The sequence below is a fragment of the Echiichthys vipera genome, assembly GCF_963691815.1.
Source record: "Echiichthys vipera genome assembly, chromosome: 17".
In the NCBI taxonomy this organism is placed as follows: Eukaryota; Metazoa; Chordata; class Actinopteri; order Perciformes; family Trachinidae; genus Echiichthys; species Echiichthys vipera.
The window spans coordinates 12,506,459-12,531,101 of record NC_139842.1 but is presented as its reverse complement, the minus strand read 5'-3'; the positions used below and the strand labels follow the sequence as shown (position 1 = coordinate 12,531,101).

Sequence of the window (24,643 nt, the reverse complement as noted above, 5' to 3'; positions counted from 1 at the left end):
AAGTAACACAATATTTGGATTGTGTCTTTGAGAAGACATTACGTTGGACCCTCAGAATACTTGACAGGGAATTTTCACAATTATTAGATTGATAGATTTCAGAGACATACCAATTGATCGATTAATCAATTAATCGAAAAAAATAATTGATGTATCAATTTATAATGAAAAGACTTACTTAATTCCATCATCCATAATTGTTGTCCTTGAACCTGGACTTTATATCTCCATCCAGTGGAAAAAATGACACATACCCATGCCATAGTCTGGTCCATAGTCCATCCAACTGGTCTTGAAGCTGTTTCCACCACTGAGCATGTTGACAACATGCTCAGTGGTGGAAAATATGAATACGTCTGTTAACTTGTCATCTACAATCAGAGCCAAAACGGCCTTTCATTATCACCCACCTCCTCCTTTCATTCTCATCCAGGAGTGCATTTAGTAAACAATGTAATGCCATTCCCTGTGATAGACACACTCTCTCCATTGTGTTGCCGCCACTCGTACAATACCCACGTTGTTGTGTCATCTTACTATTTAAGTACACACAGCTACAGACAAAGCCATTAACAAACTGACAGACCACTGTCAACAAACAGAACATAAGACTAAAGGAGACAAGGAGAAATGATACCAAGAAATCAGGAGGGATGTGTTTCGCATTGGACAGAGATGAAGGTGACGGGGATGGGGCGTAAGGTACGGTTGGTTTAGTCTGGCTTCGCTCCACACCTCAACTCTTTGATGAGCATACCTCAAAGACAGGGAGCAGACACAGAGGCTGGTTCATCTTTAACCACGGCGAACACACGGGCGAACACATTATGACCAACAGGAGTAGGCGACTTTTCTACATGAAACATGTGCTCACGGCCCTCCCAAGTTGACAGAAAGGACAGATGAAAAAAGAATGCAAAGAGAAAAAAGATGTGCACCAACAACATAAAGGATGAGATCTTAGAATCAGAAACTTAGAAAAGTATCATTTTCATTCCATCCACCCCGGTCAACCCCTGCGTTGGCCCACCCAGTCCTTCCTACACCAATCGCATAAATCAGACCTGCTGTGTAATGTAATGTTGTGTATGCATGGTAAGCCTTTAAGCTCAGCAAGCCTGTCTGAGGAGCTCTATGGGGAGGCTATGAAATCAGGAGACCAACTCAACATTTTTGTAGAAGGTGCATGTGTGTGTGTGTCTGTGTGTCTGTGTGTCTGTGTGTTTGTGTTTGTGCGTGCATGTGAGATTGTGTTAGAGGTATAGTATACATGTGGGAGTGTTTGTATTTGCTTGCTTAATGAGCATGATTTTTTGTCTCTGCAGAGACAGCAAAGAAACATAAGTGGCAGAACTTAAAACAGACTACACGCTCCGCTCACACACGCTAACACCACATGCACACACAGACACACACACACTTGAATCATTTATCCAGGAGGGAGGCAATGCAGGCTAGAATTCCTTTAATCAAGTTGTTTACGATTTTGAGCTTGACGTTGGCTCACTTGGGAACATTTTCTCCCCTTTTAAGACAAAATGTGAAATTATATGAAATTAGAGGCAGCAGCGGGACTCAGGCACTTATGAACTAAAGACACCCCAAGCCTCAATATATCATTTCCATATGCAGAGGCAGACACAGGGCGGACAAGATCGTCTCTCCTCACTCTCTCTGTTTCCCTTTATGTTCCCGCTCTCTCCGAGCGGTTCTGTGCTATAAAGGAGAAGAAAAAGGAGAGATGCTGTTAGGGGAAGGGGTCCTCTCCTCTGGGTCTAGACTTGTCAGGAAGCACCTGATGTTCATGGCAGAGAGGGGAAAGTCCCCATGCCTGGTGGGTGGGGTGGGCCACACACACAGACACACACACACACACAGATGCAATGAACATTACCACAAAAGTCATACACACCTCTGTAAGTGTGACCCTATGAACTTAGTGACAAATTAACCCATACTTTAATTTGGACTTTAATGTCCCCATTTATTATTTAATTATATTGTAATGTGGCACTGCTAATATTCACTGCATTTTGAGTAAGCCTCAAAGGACCCATATTGTAAAGAAAAAAAGATTTCCGAAGTTGAGGTGCTATATAAATCATTTGAAAGTATCAAAGTGCTCGTGCCACAGAGAAATGCACACAGCCCCTATTCAGAAACTGTGCTTTTAAACGAGCCGTCAGAACATCAGTAAAGTTGTGATATCACAACTATATTATATATAGGTAGAAAGTGCTGCTACACTGCCGTTACAGTCATTCCCCGGCTGCAATGACGGCAAGACGCCTAGATCATATATATATATATATATATTTATATATATATATATTTATATATATATATATATATACATGTATACACACACACGTTGCTGTATAAACATAATGACAACAAAACTGTAATAAATGGAAATATTGAAAAAATTATGTTTCAGTTCCAAAAACAGGATCATTGTCTCTCATTTAATGGAGCTCTCAATTTTAACTGCTCAAAGTACTACTTTAAAATCAGTTCCTCTTCTTGAAACCAAGACATTATAATCATATTTTTGTGCAATTATAATTTTATGATAATTGTGGAGCACTACTATACAATTTCAGAGAGCGTGTGTATCTAATGGTAAATGTCTCCTCTTTTTGTCTTACAGGGCAGCACACTGAGGAAGAGAAAGATGTACGAAGAGTTCCTCAGCAAGGTCTCCATCCTTGGTAAGTCTATGAATATGAATAAAAAAGAATGTATCACATACTGAAATACGTTGGTGTTTGTGTGTTTTCACGTGTATGCCATGTTTCGCAGTAATATTAAACAGCAGGTCAGAGAGTCCAGAGTGCAGGCAGTTAAATCTGCAGGGTGCAACATATACTGTAGATTAGCCCACATAAACACAGGCGCACCTTGTCAGAAAAGGCCCATAGCTGAGTATGGTCTGTGTGTACAGTTCTAATCTTCTCGCACTGTTCATACTAAAGCCAGTCACATTCTGCAGTGTTGCTGCGTGGACAATTAATAGAATAGGGAGTTAAGATAATCCTCTCTTTTTCCCCACTGGAATTTGGATAACACCGGCCTACTCAGGCCGTCGGTGGAACGGCGAATGAGATTCATTCAGACTTTCAAAACGAGTTGCAATTGGAACTGACATCTCATCCCCTTCCACTTGATCGTGTGTGTGTGGTGTATAGACTAAAGGCCATGCCCCCTGTACAGAGTTATTAGCTGGCTGAGTAAACACATACACTCAATTCAGGTCTTAGGAGAACGTCTCTGCGAGATCCACTCTCTTTTCATTCACTTCCTTTCTTCCCTTTTTGACAGCCTTGTCGAGGCCTGTATTCAAACGCCCACCTCCCTCTTCCAAGTGCTTTTCCTCTCCTCATTCCTCTTTCTGTCGCTCCGCTTCTCCACTCCACCTCTGTGAATTGGAGGAGGGGTGGTAGGCGGGAGTGTTTTTGTTTGTCTTTGATTTTTGAGATAGCCGTGAAATTGGGTACAAGCCCTTGATGTAGAGGAGTTAGGTTGAGGGGAGGAAACAACATGTTCTTTGTCACACATCCCCGTGTGCATAATATGTATGTGTGTAGCAAGGTTATCCAAGTGGGTGCAGGCTCTGCGAAGCGTTAAATGTAGGTTCTTCAGTCGGCACATTTGTGTATCATGTTACACGCCGAGCTGTTAAGGATCACTTCTATGGGACCTGCTGCCTTTAGCTTCCAGTCAGACAGAGCACATCCATCTGGGGCCGGCAGACACTACGGCCCCACCGGAGGGGACACTGGACACCTCCAACTGATCAGACATCACCTTAGTTAATCCTAAAAACATACACATTCTCACACAGGAATAGACACACTGGGATCAGTTACTGAGCACATCAGGAGACAATTGTCTAAGACAAAGACATTGAGCTGTAGTGTTACGCCTCTAAAAACACTGAATCATCTTTTAGACAAAACTAAAGATGAGGAGTGTTTCCACTGAAGGTATTCACATCCCATACGTAGACGTATAGACTGTTAAGATTAGGCAACATTGATCTACCAGATTGAAGAAGGTGAGCTTTGGTGAATCTCCTATGTGGAGGTATTTAGTTATTAGTGGGTCCTGTCTTTCTATAAATATCAATAGTTCAGAGTTGCTCGAAACTCCTCTGGTTGGAACAATTTTCCCAGTGAAGATGTGTGACCGTCTGTGTTTTTGGTTTCTGTGTGAATACCAACAGCTTCTAGAAATATCCCTGGGCTAACCACGTCACTGTACATGTGGACAGTCGGAAAGACAGCTGCCGCCACCGGCTCTCAGGATCAACAAAAACTGAACAAGATAGATGCTATCTCAGGTTTTGGCGGGCCTTTTTTCACAAATGGCCAGTTCTCTTGTACATTTAGGGGGATTTTAAAATTCCTAGAGCCAATTTCTGTATTCAGAAACTGTGTCTTAAAGGAGCCGTCAGGGCTATTGCACGGTTGTGATGTCACATATAGAGGTAGAAAGTGCCACTACAGTGTCGTTACAGTCATTACTTGGCTGCACTTTTTTTTCAGGAGGCCTAAAGAGACATGCACTATAAAGAGTGTTTCAGACAGAGGGTGAATACAGGTATATTTAGACGGACAGTATGAGAAAAATAATGTGTTTTTTTTAACATTAAAGCATGTCAGCATGTTCTAATAGAAACTCAAAATACAAGTATTAACCTGAGATTTAGCATATGTCCCATTAATATGATTTTGGATCCCCATTTAAGGTTCATTTAATCTTAACTTTATTATTAAAAAACTGTACACTTAGGGTCTGTCCCTGGAGTGTAACTAAATCTCATGTTACAATAACAGAGGGGAAATATTCATTTTGAATCCAGCAGCAATAGCTCCTCTTAACCCTTAAGATGTAACAACATTACTCCCACATTGGTTTGTACTACACTTTATACTGATTTGATTATAGTTTATGCTCTAAGTACATCATGTGCATATTCACTTTTACGAGCACAAGGCAGATGCTCTTATTTACAGCAGTTTACCCCGTCTGTCTTCGGGTTAAAATATTAAATCTTTCTGTTATTGTACGGTCAGACACGGAACAGCTCTTCTCACCACTCCCCAAAATCAGTTGATCTGAGGTCTTAGGATTAGTTTCAAGGTGTTGTACCTCCTTGAGGCTCCATGAGGGCAGGGAGAAGACAGGGGGATCTGATATGTAATGGTCCCTGATGAATGACTGGATTAGCCCAAGGTAGGAATTATCGTTCCCACCAGCTTACTGGACTTGAGCAGGAGACATCCTCTCAGACCGCGGAACACACATAAACACATAGAGCATGTTTGCGTGTCTACTGTTGCATTCATTGGTGTAAATAACACATTGTTCTCACTGATCCGCGTGCGTTTTCCATTCACAGAGTCTTTGGATAAGTGGGAACGTCTGACTGTGGCCGATGCTTTGGAGCCCGTTCAGTTTGAGGACGGAGAAAAGATAGTTGTGCAGGGAGAACCTGGTGATGATTTCTTCATCATTACAGAGGTAAGATCTGCAGGAGGACCTACGTGTGTGTGTGTGTGTGTGTGTGTGTGTGTGTGTGTGTGTGTGTGTGTGTGTGTGTGCGTACGTGCGTGCGTGCGTGCGTGCGTGAGTGAGTGAGTGAGTGAGTGAGTGAGTGAGTGAGAGAGAGAGAGAGAGAGAGAGAGAGAGAGAGAGAGAGAGAGAGAGAGATAAAAGTCTTGTAGTAAAGTCTTGTAGTAGTAGCACTATAAGGCAGGATGTGCGGTAACTTTCTTTTACCGTCACATTTCCTGTAAGCCTTACGTGTGGGGCCCAAGACTGTGTGTGTGTGTGTGTGTGTGTGTGTGTGTGTGTGTGTGTGTGTGTGTGTGTGTGTGTGTGTGTGTGTCATCAGAAGGGCATGCAGGTTGATGTACATGTCATCATGCAAAGACGTTGGTGGGCTCTTTGCTGAGGTCGGAACTGATCCCAGTTTATTGCCACCGGCAGACAGACTACCCAGTGGTGTTCCCCTGCCCCGGTCCACACAACCACGATTCCTGCCCCCCTCACACTGCAGGCTTTGTGGAACTGGGGGCCCCTGGCGCGGCTTCATGAAGAGCCCCCCTGCCTGTCATCCTAACACACTTTTGATTAACTCCATACTTACAAAGCTTTCACCAGGGTCAAGTCAAGAGGGCCCTCTCTAGAGGGGAGTGGGGGCTTTGCCCGGGCCTCCTGCTCTCCAATCTCATTCTCAGACTTGCTTGAAGGTTAGTCTCTCCATCAGTTGCTCTGTCTATCGAACAGTAGCCCGAACGAGCAGTACATTGGTTACTGTGCATGGGAGTGTTTCAGTAAGTCAGCAGAGGATTTTATCAAAGGTGCCTTATCCCTCTGTCTGTTCGCTCTGGTTCTCTCTCTCCACCCGAGCCCCTCCAGCACAACAGTCCTCCTCTCCATCCTTCTTTCATCCATCCTTTCACTCTCCTAGTTAGGCTTCTCTTCACATTTCAGTCCCTAAGTATTTGGATTGTTATATATTTTGTACTGTTTTGGCATGGTCTAGAGTTTTAATGGTGGTCACACTGCAGTAAGTTTGTCAACCTGCCGTGTTTAAGTTGCTGAAGACCGGACTGAAGGGCAGCAGTACAGTACCTGAAAGAGCATAACAGGGAAGGCATGTTGACAGGAACTCATTAATTGCAAAGAATGTAGATAAAGATTTATAAAAATTACAAAACTTCCTACATTGTTCATCTGATAAATTAGAGACTTTGTAACTTTAGGCTACAAGTGACATTTAAGGGAAATGGTAAATGTTAAAACATCCAGTGAAAGTAAGTTAAACAGAAGCATATATCAAAATTTTGCTTACATTGGCCACCATAAGCTACTGGTTATACCAGATAAAGTAAGGCTGTAGAGGCAAAAGTGCGGAGTGTATTAAATTGAGAAAGGGTGCATTTGTTTGCTTTTTTTATACATAAGTAAAGTTTTAACAGTAACACGATTTTCTTTTACTTGCCACATATCAAATCCAATATGGTACAAAACAACAAAAAAACCTATTCCTGTCCAAACATTTATAGATGGCACTGGATATATCTTATGTTCGGCTCACATTATGAAACCAGTGTTGGTCAAGTTTGAAGCCTCCAATTGAAGCCTCCTGAAACTGCAGAAATCCTTTAAAAGCCAGTTTGGTTATGCAGAAAATGTCCCCAATTGGGGTTTAGGACACAAATATAGCAGTTACCGATCTGGCAATGCATGACTCATCAAAGTGAGACTTGTACATCAGAAAGAGGAGAAAGGCGAAATATGCAGAGGAATCTGGGGGATTATAGGATGGAGAGATGGAGCAGAAAGAGGAGAAGGAGGAGAGACAGGGATGGAGTCTTAATCGTACCAGATATTGTGAGTCTCATTCAACAGTAGTTTTTGTCTCATTCATGACACCTTTCCCAATTTCTCCTGTCTATCTTCCTTTTTCCTCGGAGCTCGGTCCCTCTCATTCTCGCTTACTTTCTTTCTCTCTTTCTCTATCTCTCCGTCTCGTGCAGCATGGTCTTACTTTCCCAGAGCAGGGTGGACTGTGGTGGAATGTGCGTTGCTGACTTTCACACGGGGTCAGGAGACCCAGCCTCCCGGGAGGGAGACGAGAGAAAGAGAGACAGAGAGAAAGAGAGGAAGGAAGGATGAGTCAAAGAGGGCAGGGAGGGACATTTAGGGAGAGAGAAGATGATTTTGAAAAAGGACCACAAGTAAGGCGGAGAGAAGGATTCTGTCAGTCTCACAACAACTCTTCCTCAATCAACGTTCCTCTCTTCTTTTTGTTCATGTGCACACCTTTTTTTCTTTTGTTTATACCAGGTTAAAATGTCAGTGCTTTGTTCAATCAGAACTCGCCCGTTTCCCCTCATTCTCACTCCCCTCGCCTCCCCTTTTCTCGTTTTTTTCTGTCTCTTCTCACTCTTTTGTTGTTTCTGCGGTTTCGTGGCATAAGCCAAAGACAAACCCCACAATCACTAATTACATGCTGCTGATGGGGAGGACTAACAAAAGGGAGGTATAGAAACATCACTTTCTTTGCCTGCCGGGAGGAATGGGGCCCTAATGAAAAGTGACATGTTTACATTTTTTTTCTCACACTGTACAAACAAGCCTCTACAGAACTCCGGGGCCATGAAGACTCAGCCCTCACCTTCCCTTGGACCCCCTCCTTCCTCTCTTTCCTCCGTTTCCTCCTTTCTTCAGGACCTATGTCCCTACACATCTATGATGCCCACTCTTTCTCCCGAATGCTCCAAACCAACACCCTCACTGCGGCCACCTAAAATACTGCATTTGAAACAAAGGTAGAAGGGATAGGGACACTCGAGCATCAGAGACATCAGTGAGAGGTTTGAAACAGACAACTGAAGCAGGACTGAGACGAGGACAGAGATGGCATGAGTGCTGTGCTACTGGCGGCGTGTGTTTGTGTGTGTGTGTGTGTGTGTGTGTGTGTGTGTCTGCATGCGTTCGTGCGTTTGAGAGTTAGAGGGGAAGACAAGGTGGAATGTGGTGAAAATTTTACATTTTGTCTTGTTTTTTTCGTGAAGGATGTTGACTATTGAATATAGTGCCGTCTCGTCATCGTCTTGACTCAGTCATGGAAGAAAAGGTCGTTGAACGAAAACAAAACTGTTCTCATTTCAGTTTTCTTAACTACTAACCTTTTAGCAGTGATGGGACAAAGTCACAAGTAAACCCCCTTTCAGATGTATCTTTGCGTTAATGTAATGACAATTTAACATGTATGTTAAATGTCGAACATCTTATTTTAAATCTTTAAATCATGAGCCATTGTTGGTAATGTAAAAGGGGAGGTACTTGGTTTTTTTTTTAAGTCAAACAGACTTATGACTCGAGTTGACGCCCACCTGTTGGGATAGGATGAAAATGAAGTAAAATCATATGAGGGCTGTTAGTCCTTGTGCCATTCTCTGTCCTATCATCCCGTCATCCATTTAAAAAGCATCTAAATGGGTTATCTCATATATCTTAGACCCTGCACTAAAGTAATCACACTCGGGATGTAAATGGTCCCTGTGGGTCACACCCTCTGGGGGTTGTATAACATATATCGGCTGTTACTGTAACCTACATGGATGTGCTAAAATGTAATTGAACTAATGGAGCTCAACTCAGCTTTTATAGACTGAAGATCGATGCAGTTAGTGGATGAAGAAATTTTTGAGGGCACAAGAACAAAGGGTTTGATTAATTGGGTTAAACTGTTTTTTTTTGAGTAATTTTCTCTTTGAAAAGCAGCTCTTGGGCCTCTTTGAGTGTGTGTGAGTGTGAGTGAGTGAGTGAGTGAGTGAGAGTGTGTGTGTGTGTGTGTGTGTGTGTGTGTGTGTGTGTGGATGTTTGAGTGAGAAGGTACAGACACTGCTGGTGCTGGGTGGCCTTGTGAACAGGCTACTCAGGATATCACCTTTCTTCCTCCATCTCTACTCGTGCCTGTCTCTGTCTCTCTCTCTCTTTGAGTGCCTGTTGTTGATCCAATGGTTGTTACTTCCTACATGCAAGACGCTACATTTTGACATGTCAACACGAGCCGAACTCGATACACTCTGCGTGTGGCATGTGTGTTAAGGTATGCGTACGAGTGGGTGTGAATAAGCATTTTGGTTAAGGACTGAAGAGTTACCTGACCAGCAATAATCCCAGGTAGTAGTGATTCTTTTTTACTTTTGCTCTTTTAAGTTGGCTCACATTCAATCCTTTCCTCACTCTATTTCTCTGTGACTTCAATCATACATACTGTCTGTCTGTCTTTCCTTTCTCTCTGTCTTTTCCCCCTGCGTCGGGCAGTGCTGTGAAGAGGATCTCCGATGTTTATAAAAGAAATATCTGTGGCGCAGAGTGCTGTCCCTGAGATGGTACAGTGCCCGATGGTTATCTGGACCACACCGGGAGAGTTCACGAATGAACTACTGTACTTGATGGTGCTGCGCTGTCTCACTTTCTTTGTTTGGACATGAATGGAAAGGAGAGGAATCAACTGGTTGTAAACACTGGAGCCTCAACGCCCCATCCCCTCATTCTTTCCCCCATTCACATCTCTCTCTGTTTTATACCACTTTTGCACTCAAACAGCTTGTTCAATAAAAGTGGTCCCCCTTTATTTAGGCGGGAAAAGTCAAAATATTAGTAAAGGTTTTTACACTTGGGTGGAAAAGTTGACATTGATAAAAACAAAATGTGAATAGAAACAGACTTAGTGAGTAAACCATGATAGACATGAAGCATTAGACTTGTGAGATGAGAAGGTTTTTTTGAAGCATTTTTTTACTGATCTCTGACAGCAGATAGTTGATAGGAAATGATGGGATACGGAGATTGGCTAAGACATGTAAGGTTCCCTTAACCCCTAGGCCCTGAGAAGGGTAGAAGTTTAGGGGAGAGGGATAGAGATAAAGGCAGATTTATCCCATGTCTTTAAATCAGTCCGATGGAGTAAACGTGTCTTAATATCCCTCTTGCTCTACTGTATGTGACTTAGACTCTGATTTGCTGCAGTAGTAACCCTCTTCTTCCTCACACTGTGTTCACATTGGGGCTTAAATGCTATACTGTATCTCATATGCAGTGAAAAGCCTCACTGGTCAGGATAACAGCATTTTAGTCTGCCACAAAAGTAAACCGTGAAACACCAGCCTCTTCTCTGCCGCTGTTTCCTCCTGCTCATATCCAGCTGGGCAGCAGGCTGGAGCAGCATTAGGACCCAGAACATCCGACACAGAAAGTTACCTGCATCCAACCTTCAGCCAAAACAAAATAAAAAAAATAGAATAAGGTCAGGACGTCATCTACACTCAACATTTACTGGACAGTCGCAGCAGTCTCTAAACAATAAATGTCACTTTTACAGAAGCATACGTGTACTCATAATAAGACTCGCCATTTTCTCAAATAAGCCTCGCAGAAGTAAAAAACACACTGACATTTACATGATTTATCTACATCAATATAAAACGCTTATCTTGGTTAGCTACATTATCACTGCCCTCTTTCCCACCCCATAGCTAAATTCACCCTGCTGCATCATGTGTGTGGTGGTCATGGCAGTACAGGGCAGTTTTGGTCATATCTTACACACGCGATGCCCCACAGAGTTCATTTCAAGCACAAACTCACACACATATCCCTTTCACTGACATACAGTCTCACCTTTGTAAGCCTGTAGTAAAGGGCTGGCAGTTTTGGAGTTCTCATTAAAGCTAATTATATTCATATTTAGCATTATTAGCCTAGTCAGCAGAAGGAGCAGAGAGAACAGAAAAGGATTAGAGACAGTGAGAAAGTGCTTAAATGGTCAAGTCTGGTTTACGACACGGTCCAAGACAAGCTGGGAAGTCCCCCTGCTGAGTTCTTACCTGCTGCCAATTTACAGCAGTAAATGTCGAGACGTTAAAGGTCCCATATTGTGCTCATTTCTTAGGTTCATACTTGTATTTTGGCTTTCTCCTAGAACATGTTCACATGCTTTAATGTTCAATAAACAGATTACTTTCCTCATACAGTCCGCCTGAATATACCTGTATTCACCTTTGTCGGAATAACTCAGTTTTAGCGCCTGTCTCTTCAAGACCCCCTCCCCAAAAAGCTGATTGGTCAGTGTTTGAGTGTTCCTCCGCATCTGCGCTCTTGGTTCTCTGCCCCATCATTGCAGCCGGGGAATGACTGTAAAGGCATTTACTGTAGCTGAACTTTCTACCTATATACCGTATACTGTAGTATAGTTGTGACATCACAACCGTACAAAAGTCCTGATGAGTCTTTTAAAGACATCGTTTCTGAATACAGGCTGTGTGCATTTCTCTGTAGAGTGTAATACTTTTACTTTGTATGTATACAGCACCTCGACCTGCTTTATAATAATCAAAAAGACAGAAATCTCACTTTTAACAATATGCGACCTTTAAGGACACATATTCTACTTCGATTCAACATCTGCACGCCAAACGTATGCCCCATCACACACATGGGCCTGCTTTTGAGAAATGCGTTGTCTGGTGTTAATGTGGGCATCTAAGGCATCAAGAACAACTCCACACACACACACACACACACACACACACACACACACACACACAGATTTTGTCAACAGCTGCAAGATACGACAGCAAGATCATCTGTTGGGCAGAGCGAACGGAAATCAAATTTCCTGCATTATACTTTTTAGATGACTCACACACTCACTCACACAACAGCAACCAGCGGGTGATGGTAATATGCGTAGCGTCCAGTCAGGCAGTCTATCCAGCAGACATCAGCTGTTGAATTTCTCACTGTATGTGTGTACGTGTATTTGCGTGCAAGTTTGTGTTTCACTCTGGATCCATCTGCCTGGCTCTGTGTGTTTGCAAATGCACAACGGACTAAGTGGGTTAGCTACGATCGGATCATACTAAGTTTTGGAGCGTGTACATGAAAGTGTGTTAGTGTTTTAGGGTCATTTAGGGACACTAGATCGGAGCTTAGACGTTACTGTTTCCATTTTGTGAGTGAATGCTGATCAAGGGGATTATGTGATGGAGACATTGAGGAGTCAGTTCAGCCTCTTACGGGTTTAGATGTTTGTATTTATTACACTCTGGAGGAAATAAAGCAGAACCAATCAGAAAGTATATCACACACCACGTTGGAATATCTGAGTTTGGGTCATTTTGTGTTTCTAGCTCACGAAACAGGTGTCCGTCCCACAGGAAAGTGGGCCAAATCCTTTGCACCTGTGTTCTTATGAAGCAAAGGAATTTCTCCTCGGCTTAATCCTCCTGATGATTTTCAGCCCCTCGCTAAATAACTCCTCCTCCTTTCCTCCATCACTCCCCTCTTCAACTACACCCCCCCCCCTCCTTCTATTTATCTCCCTCTCATCCTGTTCTTCCTCCTGTCTGTGTCTTTTTTGTGTCTCCTCCAACTCTCCGTCGTTTCTTTCCTGTCTCCAGGGAATAGCCTCTGTTCTGCAGCGCAGGTCTGACAACGAGGAGTACGTGGAGGTCGGACGCCTCGGACCCTCTGACTACTTTGGTGAGTAACTCTGGCCAATGAAGCCTTTTCCCTCCCCAGTTTGGCACCCCCACGAAAAGCTATTGATTCAAACAATAACTGGTTTACATTTCACCTGATATTTAGCATTTAAAATACTGTATAAAGTTAGAAACATAAAATATTAACCTTGTCACATGAGAAAGATTAAAAGTTGGTCACTTCAATGATCTGTAGCATAAATATTTTAAGCAATTGTTTGTCACTTAAACGTTTGAATTAACTGGAGTCTAGATGATAGTGTGATACAATGATGGGAAAGGTGGATTTTTTCTGTAAAATGACGTTGGTCTGCAACTAATAATAATCATTATCAATTCATCTACAGATTATCTCCGTGATTAAGAGTCAGTCACAAGTTCCCAAAGCCCAAAATGTCATCATGAAATGTCTTTTTTTGACCCAACAGTGCAAAGATGTTCTGTTTGTAATCATATTAAACAGAGAAAAGCATCAAATATTAACATTTGAGAAGTTGGAAAAGGCATTTTGTGGGGCATTTTGATACAAATTATGAAAAAAAAAATTGACAATGGTTCTTGATTGATTATGTAAATGTAGTGTGTGTCCGAATATATTTATATACCACCTCAACCTGCTTTATAATCTGACAAGACATGGAATTCTCACAATATGGAACATTTAAGACATTATTTCACACATGTTTAAAACAATTCATCACCCTCTCTCCCCCCTCCTCCTTCAGGTGAAATCGCCCTGCTGTTGAACCGTCCCAGGGCAGCCACCGTAGTCGCCCGTGGTCCGCTCAAGTGTGTGAAGCTGGACAGGCCCCGCTTCGAGCGTGTGCTGGGGCCGTGCTCAGAGATCCTCAAGAGGAACATCCAGAGATACAACAGCTTCATCTCCCTCACAGTGTGAGAGGTCGGCCCACCTGGGCCCCCACCAGCAGGGGTGGGCAGCATCAGCATCAGAGATTGGGTCTGTGGGTGGGAAGAGGTGAGGATGCAGGGTACAGGACATGGGTTTTACAACCACAACTACAGGGCGCTCATTTACCTGCCTTTTTTTTCTCTCCCCACTTTTGTGCGTTGCTTTTCTTTTGATCTTGTGCACTTTGACTTGACCTGTGCTGTCACGTAGCTTTATGTCAAAACCAACATGCAGGAGTGTAAAAATCAGAGCAGGGACAGAGATCATTCAAGTCATTATATACTGTAAATGAGTCATATACACAGTGTGGCAACTGTATATGATGCATGCTTCTAGACTGATAAAGAAAGGCGTTTGCACTTTCATGAATTTATGAAGGGTACAGATGAAATCAGGAAATAAGTAGGACGTAAAGTCATGTTTACATACAGCGGGAGGAAGTGAGTACACGTTTCTTTTTTTCGCTGGCTGTTTGCCTTTTTTTCATTTGTGGGTGTGTGTGATGCCATATGTAGGTCAAATCAGACCCGTGCTACACAGAGCTCAGTTCCCCTAAAACCTAGATAGATTGAGGTGTGAAGAAAAATAAATTATTGGCTTATTCATTTTTTTAGTGCTTCTTAAAGTGTGCTTTTACTGCTTTTATCAGTTGGGGGGTTGTTAAGATTTTAATGTTATGTGGCGTGTGCCAGCCCAAATTAACCAAGAAGTTGCTTTTTTTCTTAAGAAATCCTCACTGCCCCAATATTTCCTGGAGGCGGTTCAGTCTGATCTGTGAGCTGTGGTATTCCAAAGCAGCAGTAGTGTTATCAGTCCGGTCCGCACGCGCACACACACACACACACACACACACACACACACACACACACACACACACAGTCTGAAACACGCAACCATGGTTTATATGCTTACACTGTCTCAGGACTATATGAATCCTCAACACACACACACACACACACGTCTTTCCTGATGCCTATGTTAAACGGCTAGATGAAAGCTTTTGCACCACTTTAGAGTTAGTTTGTTTGTTTGTTCATTTGTTCGTTGGGTCAATACAAAAGTTTGATTTAGCTGTTTTTAAGACATGACTTATATGTTACATATATATAAAAGAAATAATTAAAATATATACTTGTGTTGCTTTCCTTTGATCTACTGTAATCTGTCAAAATTGCACAACTGACCCAGAGACTTGTATATAATGGGACTTTATGAAAAGAATCTTTCTATATTCTCTCTCTCTCTCTCTTTCTCTCTCTCTCTGTCTGTGTGTACATCTTTCTTTCAACTATCAAACCATCTTGAGCAAATAAAGATAAGCTTCTGAAATCCTCTTAATATGAGTCCTTATTTTTTTCTTCATCTGCCCCTCCTTTTCCCTGTGTGAATGTGACTTTTTTTCACATTTGTCCTTCTTTTATCCCAACTTCTGGCATCCTCTCCTCCTCTCCTGACTGGGCTTAGTTCTCTCTCTTTCCCTTTATTTCCTCTCATGCCCGCACCCTTCTTCTCCTAATCGTTAAATATTATATCTCTATTCATCTCCCTTGTCTTTCTCTGAAGTGCAAACTGTCCTCTTCAATCCCACTTTTCACATTTCTTCCTACAGGTGCTAGCTCCTCTCCCATCCCGGCCTCCCTCTTCTCTGCTGGGCTCCGCCCTTCTCTGCACTCCATCCTTCTCACATTAAGCCGAGTGTCAGTCATCCATCAGTCTGAGCTGTCAGAGCTCCTCCCAGCCAGTTTACACCACAGTGGACTAAAGCTTCCACAGCTTTGACACATTCCTCTTCATCTTAATGCCCACTAAATCACTAAGGAATGTACCCCCAACTCGCCGACATTGAGTTTAGTACCCCCCTCTCCACACATACACACATACAACTTCATCACTTTGACAACACACACAAGTTTGGGGTTGTAGCTCAGTGAAATAATTACTGCTCTTCCATCTGCAGGGATTTGGGGCTCGATTTCCAGCACGAAAACACATGTCCACCATGATTACAATTTCAAAAGAGTTTTTATACACATGCATGCCGTGCAGGACTTTACTTTCTCTCTCCTCATGGACATGCATACTGGTACGTCCTCAGTTGTCACTTAGTTTTAAAATATGCTAACATTTTAACCCTGCTGATTAAAGTGTGCTCCTCCGTCAACTCCTTGGTGGATCTTCAGATCTTTGAAGAGGATGCAGCCGTTTAAATATTCCTAAACATACAGTTTGAGAAAAGAAGGTAATTCTAGACACCTAACATGAGGATGGAATGATTAAAAGATTATAGACCTGCAAGTTCCAGAAGAAAGTAGTAAGAGGACCTTGAGCTGGAATTGTTTTGTCAAACAACCACCGTGTTCGTCTCTTCCAAAGAAAGCTTTTTTCATAACACTGGTAATATCAGAAGGAAAACTCAACCATTGTGTGTGTGTGTGTGTGTGTGTGTGCATGCATGTGTCTGTGATCAAGCAGGGCCATTACTGGGCAATCCTGGGTGGGCCGGTTGAGGACAAAATTTGGGACTGTCGACGCATGAGCAGTAAGATGAAGACTAGATACCATGGCACTGCGCCAACCAAACACACACTTTCACACACTCTTTTACCAACTTTTAATTTAGGTCACTACGTTCTGTGTTTGGGTCCTTTATGCTTTCATAGTCCCATAATCTGTCATACAGCTCCTGTGGTCTCACTGTGCCTGTAACACTGAGGCCAAAATCATTTTGCCAGCTAAGCTAACATCAGTTCAGGTAACTGCACTTTCACATTGAAAGCAACATGATCATCGGGTTAGGAGAGGCTCAGCCATGAACACTTGGACGGTCAGCAACAGCCAATTAAAAAGGACTTTGGTACGTAGGAATTCTACCTGACAAAATGTCCGAATGGTTAGAGCTTCTCAGTTTTATTCACTTTTACATGAAGCACTGCAAACATATTGCATATTGGAGAACATCCAGTGTTGAGGCTGATGGTAAGGTATTTCCACTATACACCTTCTTTGTTAAATGTTCAATTACAGATCACTTTTAAAGACCAATCAAACATACAAAACTGAACATGCTCAAGGCTGCATTAAAAAAACTCTTGGATCATTATTTTTGGTCTTAAAGGCAGATAGAGATTTCTAAAAGGAGCTGTACCTGAAATACTGGAAAATAAAAAAAAGTTTGGCTGGGATTGCTTCCACAGGTTCCCCAACGTTTTTTCACAGTCTAACTACATTCACACCGGGAGAGATGGATGTGATTAAATCGCCTGGAACGCAAGTACCGCGTTGCTTGGTCACATTTGTCACATTTTTGATCATCGCTTCATTGCTTCAATAGCAGGTAGGCTAGGCCAACTCTGCTGTTGTGCTAAATGGGAAGTTATGCTAGTGCTAACCAGGGATCTGAATGCTTCTAAAAGAGCTCTCAGATGAAGTGTGTTGTTCTCAAAAGAGCCCTTGTGTTGTAGTGAGATCAGGCTATCAGTGATGTAGGTCTACCTTCAAAGCTGTACAGCGTGCTGCCCGCTCTATGGTAGATCAAACTGGAGACACGCTTCACTCTGCAATGACAGCTTTCTTCTTCTGGATTTCTGGTAGACTAGATGCCTAAAGGTATGTTGCTGCCATCCACAGTTCATGGTTATATCCACAGTCCGGTTTCCTTGATGTAGTCAAGGATGGCAACAATGGCGTTTTTTTGGCGATCCTCTGGATGTATCACAGAGAAGTTTGATGACGTTTAAAGCAATGTCAAGGCTGATTGACAGTCACGGCACAGCATCATGCAATGTTGCTTTAAAAGTTTAAATTTTTCTACTTCAAGCACTACAAGCCCTTGCGTCGCCGGAAGCGGCATCACAAGATTACAGCACACACAGAGGGAGAGAGACTTCATTCTCTGCTCAGGACGCCATCACTCCACTATATCTTTATATAGTGAATATGTTTGCTGACATATACAGTAAATGCTAAATGTTGTGTACACCGCCTTTAAATGTCTCAAGGCTACACATTGTGTTTTTCTGGTTGTAGAGTACAAACATCTCTGTCCATCTTTTTTTGAAATTATTTCAGAGTTTTTCTGTGCAGCCCTTCACTCTCATTCAGCGCAACACAGAAGCGGTCCATGAGAGAAGAAAAGCAACAGTAGCAGAGACTCGGGAGGATGAATGACCCCAACTGCACCATCATCAGCTCTACTCCCTCCATCCCTTTTCTTTTGCTCCTGCACCTTGGCTCTACTACAACTTCGAGCTACTCCCACAGCGGAGTATGTTTGGTGTGAGGCTCCTGTTCGTTTTGTTGTCCAAACAAGCAAGAGGCCAAACTCAGTGAGTCTGCGGTGAGGAGTAAAAGGAGACAGAAAGGATGCAGAGGATAATGACGGGGGGTGAACATGCAGAAGGAATGTAAAGAAATGCTGAGCCAGCTTCACTGACCTCTAATATGCTTTTGGTTTTTAAGTGCACTCCTGAGTGGTGTGAAGTCCACTGAGAGCCACTGAGATATATTTATCCCAGCATGGGAAGGCTTTGCCTCCTCATTTACAGGATGGCTTCTTAAGTGCATCCCTCCAAATTCCAAGTTTTATATAGAGATTGCCAAAAATTTACAAGATAAGATGGCTGGGAATGATTTGGTGTTATGTGTGTGTGTGTGTGTGTGTGTGTGTGTGTGTGTGTGTGTGTGTGTGTGTGTGTGTGTGTGTGTGTGTGTGTGTGTGTGTGTGTGTGTGTGTGTGTGTGTGTGTGCGTGTGCGTGCGTGTGTGTGAGTAAGTGCATGTGAGTGCATACTTGCATGTGTATTTGTTACATCCCATAACCAGACACAGCCACCCATGAGCTCATGAGAGGATGTTTTATTTGGTGCTGCATATTTAGATCTGGCACAGTGAGCGTAGCCCTTGGGCGTGTGACCCTCAACGCCCCCCTCTTTCCTCCTGATTCGTTCCCGTTTGTTTCATGTCCTCCGCTCCTCCTCTCTGTGTTCCCATACCCACCACCCCTGCTCCCTTCCATCCTTATCCGGGAAGATCTAGGCTAATTAAAATGCCTGCCAACACTAGAATACAATCTCCATTGATTCTTGCTGCCTGCTCCCACCTCCCTGATCACCACACCCTGGTCAAAAAAAAAAAAAATCAACCCCCAACCGCCTGTGCTAATGACCAGAGCCTTTGATAAGCAGCTCTTTTCTTGTGGAGATATATTGGGTGTGGCGACCTGACTGTTCCAGAGTTCAGCCTGGCTGGGTCGAAGCCCTTGGTCCAGGGGCATCGCATCTCTGCCTGGTCCCCAATTCTGCCGCTCTCATTCTCAGCTCTAATCGTGACCCTCTGAGGTCAAAGGTCACCACCCAGCCCTGGTCACAGGTGATTGAGCAATAGCGAGGCTGATGGGATTGAAAGGTTAGGGATGAGAGGGGGTGTCGAGCTGAGGTCAGGCGGCGAAGTAGAGTCAAAAATTGGGTCAGGAGATCATCACAAGGTCCGGCTCAGTTAAACAGCATAGTGTCGACAAAATAACTTAGGGGTCAGTTTTGATTTTAATAGTCTAGACTTGAACTCCTATAACATTGTTGGACTCACGATGGACAGTTTAAGTATACATGTATTTAAAATCCCTGAAGCAGAAGCAGAGGTGCAGTGTTGTTTATTCCACACATAATTCTTCCTTTTTAAGACCTCCATTACCCACAATGCAACTCGAACATCAACAGTTTGCTCGGAAATTTAGGTAATAGATGTTAGATTGTACCCATCGAAGTCACCAACAAATCTGGCATAGGATACTGCGCAAGTGTCAGGACTTAAGTTAGCAGCTCGCTAAAATCAGCTATGAAGAGTTAAGGTTAAGTTTAGGTCACAGGGTTAGGGTTACATCTTGTTCTTTATAAGAGTTTAACTTATAAGTTCAAATAACCATCTGGGCCCTTCTCCAGCTACTGCTTCAAGTGTGTTATGCTAGAAGCGGTTAATGTAGCATCAATGTAGCAGCAGGCCACAGAGGTCTGGTAAGCTCACATCTACACAAATATCTATCTACACATCAGAGATATTTTTATTTTCAAACTTGTAGTCTTCAGCGCCAACTGACGCTGACTCAACTGACATCACTTGAGGAAATGTATGTATATGTATGTAGGTTTTGTGCAGCTCCCTCTGGAAAAGGCATACAGCTTTTTTCACATATGTAGTGTAGTCCCTAACACCTGTAAACAGACGTGATGTGAAGAAACAGTCATGAGCCAATTCATTGAAATGATTCTTCCACTGCCTGCCGCTGTCCTTAAAAAGGGACACGTCCTTTGCCATTTGTCCACCGTAGGACACGGCCGACTGCTTCGGAGAAAAGAAAGAGAGAAAGCAAGAAATGAATGAAGGGACGAGATACCATCTGTTTGTTTTTCTGCTTTTCTTTCCCAAGCTTGTTATCGTTCCTCATTTCCTGCTGGACGACAAGTAAATAATTCACATGTATACATGTACCAACACTGTGTCCAGGCCTCCCTGATTCGCCTCGATTTTGGCCGCAGTTTCAAAGCTTTTCCCAGCAAACAGAGCCTTGGTGACTCGCCCTCAAACGACGTGTAGAAAAAACAAACAAAGACTGAAATGTTCGACCAATGTTGCATGCTCAAGGGGAAAATAATGGGTCAGTAGAATTTTTCTGAGTGAGATATTCCATCATGCACATGACTCTGCAATCTCTTGCCCACGTTGATCTCGACCCAGCACAATCCATCTCTTCATTTCGTCTCTGACTTCATTCCCTGGGGAGGCAGCTCAGCAATTGTCTCAATTGTTCCTTTTTTTCAGTGGCTCCTACTCTCAGAGGAATCGTTAGGGTTTTAGAGTGCAGATCATAAAAGTAGTTGAACTCTTTTCTAATCACATTAGGAAGATGGAGGAATGCAATGACCAAAAAAGTCCCTGTTGGACTGTTTATGAAATGGTCTCAGATAATGTTAGTAGAGCTTTGGCTTTGAGGCAGTTTAGGTGGAGGATTTGCTCCAGACTCTTAAAGCATCTCATGTTTCTAAATCAATGGGCTACTTTTGAGATGTGGACATGGACTGGATGGGGTGTATTGGCATTCTTTGATATCTGGATAAGATTTGGCCTCTTCCCCAGGAATGACCACATTGTCAGGGTCTGTTAGATATAAGTGCTTCACTAAGTCTATCCTCACATCCTATAAGACTCACCTCAGCCCCCAAAACACAGCCATCCACTGCAGGTGTGCAAAGTCACAAGGCAAAAGCTGTCAAGTGTCTCCTGATTTGCAGGCCACCCTAGACATCCACAACTCCCCTGGCCCCCCCTAAAGGACCCCCAAATCCCTTCAATGTCCCAGCTGTACCCCAAGCAATGCCCCTGGGCTGAGGCAGTGGCTGGGGAGCAGAGTCCACAGGGGTGACCTGGCTCTCCCTAAACCCTGCAGGAATGTGTGGATTTGAGTGAGTGCTGTAACCAGAGAGCACTCTCTCCTATCTTTAAGCCCATAATGGAGCCACTTCCTGTTGATAATCAGTTTGTTGTGATCTCCCTCTGCCTTGGGATTTTAACACTTCATCTTGAGTCCTTGGAGAGGAGAGGAAAAGGAGAGGTGTTATTATGGTTCTGGTCTGTGTACCATAATGACAGTAAGGGCTAGTATACAAGGCCTGGGGACCAAAAATTGTTATTTTTTACAATTTGAGTCCTAGATCCTACAACCAACTTCTGTGTATGTACGCGCACACACACACAAACACACACACACACACACGCGCACACACACACATGCACGCACGCACACACACACACACACACACACACACACACACACACACACACGCACGCACGCACGCACGCACGCACGCATGCACGCACGCACGCACGCACGCACACACACACACACACACACACACACACACACACACACACACACGTCGCCCAATGTGTCATTCATTGATACAAGTCATAAATTGCTTGACATCAAACAAGTATGGGGCTTCCTTGAGGGCCAGCAGGCCGGGGTGTGTGGCATGTGGGGGTGACGTCTCCAGTTCAGTTCAGTTCAGACAGGGACAATTTCCCCTTTCTTCTCTTTACTTTCTACTCTTGAGTGTCAAATAAAGGCAAAAATACCAGGAAAAAGTGATTGGAGATCTTGCTAACTCCATCCCGTCTTCTCATTTTTTCCTTCTCTTTCTCACTGACTAACATCCCTTAGTGCTGGATCTGGTACTGCTTTTATGGCCTCCAATAATAATAACAACAACAACAACAACAATAAACAGCAGCCAAAAACCTGCTGTAATTATTTTTTAAAAGGAGCCATAGTGTTTCTTCCAGAGGAGCTAGCAATGGTTGGGGGTAGGGGGCTCACATTAAGCACTGTTAATCGTTACCACGATGCGTGCAAAATAGCATCACGGTACGGCCCATAAACTAGGTAGGGCTTCTCTCCTGGAGGTTTAGTGCTTTGCTCAGTTAGGTACGGTTGCTATAGGAATGGTGCTGTGTTGAGGAAAATCTCAAACACAATTCAAGTCCTCAAGTGGTGTTGGGCCCTGGGGCGATAGCGCATGGTGAGTAACCAGGTGCACCAAAGTGGATTCTCTAACTGGTCATAATCACACTTTAATCCAGGGGTTTTCTTTTAGTGGTATCTTTTTACTTCAAACCCTTGCAAAGATTCCCCATTTTCTCTCTCCTTCTCCTCCCATTCAAGTCTTTCCTCTTTATCTCCGTCATGGATATCTAACACTGCCCAAGTCAAGCAGAGAAATCTCCCCATAATCCCCCTGATACAGAACCCTGCCCCCCTCCCACATGCACATCAGCACCACCATCATCACTAGTTCCCCCATCTCACAGTCCGTACACCATGAGCGGAGTGGCCCATGGCTAGTGAAAGACAAGGGAAGAAGGAATGGTAAGTAACGAAGTGAAAGCCCCATCTGACATGCCAATTGGTGTAATTATGGGCTTAAAGGCTCCTAATACATTTCTGAGGACAGCTTTGTGTGCCCCCTCTGAGAGCTGAGCTTGTCTGTCATATCATAAAGGCAACTTGTCATTGGACCTGTGAGTGATCAGTTTTGCTTATCACATGTTTTATAGTTAGTTTTAATATAAGGCTATCTCATGGACCCAACATCTACTTTTTCACTGTTGATATTAGTTTCTTGCTATTTGTTTGGATGACTTTTTGCTTCAAGTCAAAGCCATTTCTTTCCGTTTACCAATGATGCTTAATCCTTTAAACTCTCATATGTTTATTATGAGTATGTCCCTGTATATGTTTCATTCTTTAATGTCCTTTTCTTCAGGGCCAAATTCATGTAAGGCAATACCAGTCAGCTATTTTCCCATTGGCACCAACAAAAAGCATACATTTGTGCCACTATAATGCCTGGGCTCTACACGTAGACCTCAAATTTTCCTCCATCCCCTTGGGACCACAGTGAGACAGGGCTGCTCTGTCTCCCCCTGTCCTTTCTACGTCGTCCTGTTCCGACTTTGATGTCCCCCTGCCAAGAGTCTGATTTGTGGGTTAGCCACGTCCTCCCTCCTAGCCTCCGAACCCACAGAACATGCGGACGCAGTGGGAGTTCCCAGAGTTTTGGGGGGAGTTGTAGCGGAGAAAGGAAGGGGGGATGTTGGGTCAGACCACCACAGAGCTAGGGAGACCCCTTTCTTCCTCCTCGCCGGTTCCCACCGCTCCCAACACGGCAAACACATGTTGAAAAGGTCAGGTCTTGATAGACAACAGAGCACCGGCAATTACACTGCTATTTCTCAGTGGCTGGAAGTCCCCTGTTTTCAGTGTGAGTGTGTGTGTGTGCAGAAAGAGAGAGTGTTTTTTTTGTTCATAGAGAATAAAGAGGTAGTGTTTTAAGGGGGAAAGGAGCTGGTACAAGGGAAACTGCATGTAAGGACTTGTGCCCGTATTGCTTCATGTCTGTCTGTCTGTCTGTCCATTTGTGGAAATTGGAGAATGTGCATGACAGAGTGCAGGTGTGCAAGTGTTAATACATAAGTTTGTTTAGTGTAGATTCCCATATATACAGTGTATACGTAAGTGTGTGCGGGTTGGTTCATACCTGAGCTGCAGGTCTGATTTTTTTTTGCTTCTAAATGAGATTTCCTTTCAACATCTGGAGCAGAGGCTTGCTGGTGGCTGCATCCTCTGTACTGCTGCGGCTGGAGGCTGCGGTCAGTAGTCCGTCTCTGACCTAAATGACAGGGTCAGACCTTGGAGCCTGTAGGAACTGGACGCTGAGGTAGCAAGAAACGTGCAAAAGCACACACATATATACACACACACTCAGATCTCTTCCAGCGTGTTCCCAGTATTTTCTCTCTTCAGTGTCATTTCTCCTTCACACCGAACACCTATTTCGAGCTCTCTAAGGATTGCTTTCATGGAGGAGTAGAGTGAAAAAGTCAAGGCAGAGTTATGACAAGAACAGACCGCAGTCTGACAGATCTGGAGATCACACAGAGAGGATGCCGCATTCCCTTAACAACTCAAGTGTGCAACTGTAATGTGTAATGTGTTGCAGCTGGAAGTTTGCCTTGCATACCTTGTACCACCAGCTTTGTGCATTTATGTGTGCATGTGGCGTAATTTCTGATCCCAGAGGTGGACTCGACTACGTAGTTGTGACTTATGAAAG

General features: G+C 43.5%; 1 protein-coding gene across 1 annotated transcript in view; it reads left to right on the top strand.

Moving 5' to 3' along the window:
• The window catches only part of prkar1b (protein kinase, cAMP-dependent, regulatory, type I, beta), a 65,311-nt gene extending 50,040 nt beyond the window's left edge, over nucleotides 1-15,271 (top strand). The window contains exons 7-10 of the mRNA XM_083930896.1: nucleotides 2,651-2,711; nucleotides 5,405-5,526; nucleotides 12,990-13,071; nucleotides 13,796-15,271. Coding sequence (XP_083787022.1) covers nucleotides 2,651-2,711; nucleotides 5,405-5,526; nucleotides 12,990-13,071; nucleotides 13,796-13,968 — 438 coding nt within the window. The 3' untranslated portion in view covers nucleotides 13,969-15,271. The remainder of the gene's footprint in view (nucleotides 1-2,650; nucleotides 2,712-5,404; nucleotides 5,527-12,989; nucleotides 13,072-13,795) is intronic.
• The last annotated feature ends 9,372 nt before the right edge of the window (nucleotides 15,272-24,643 follow it).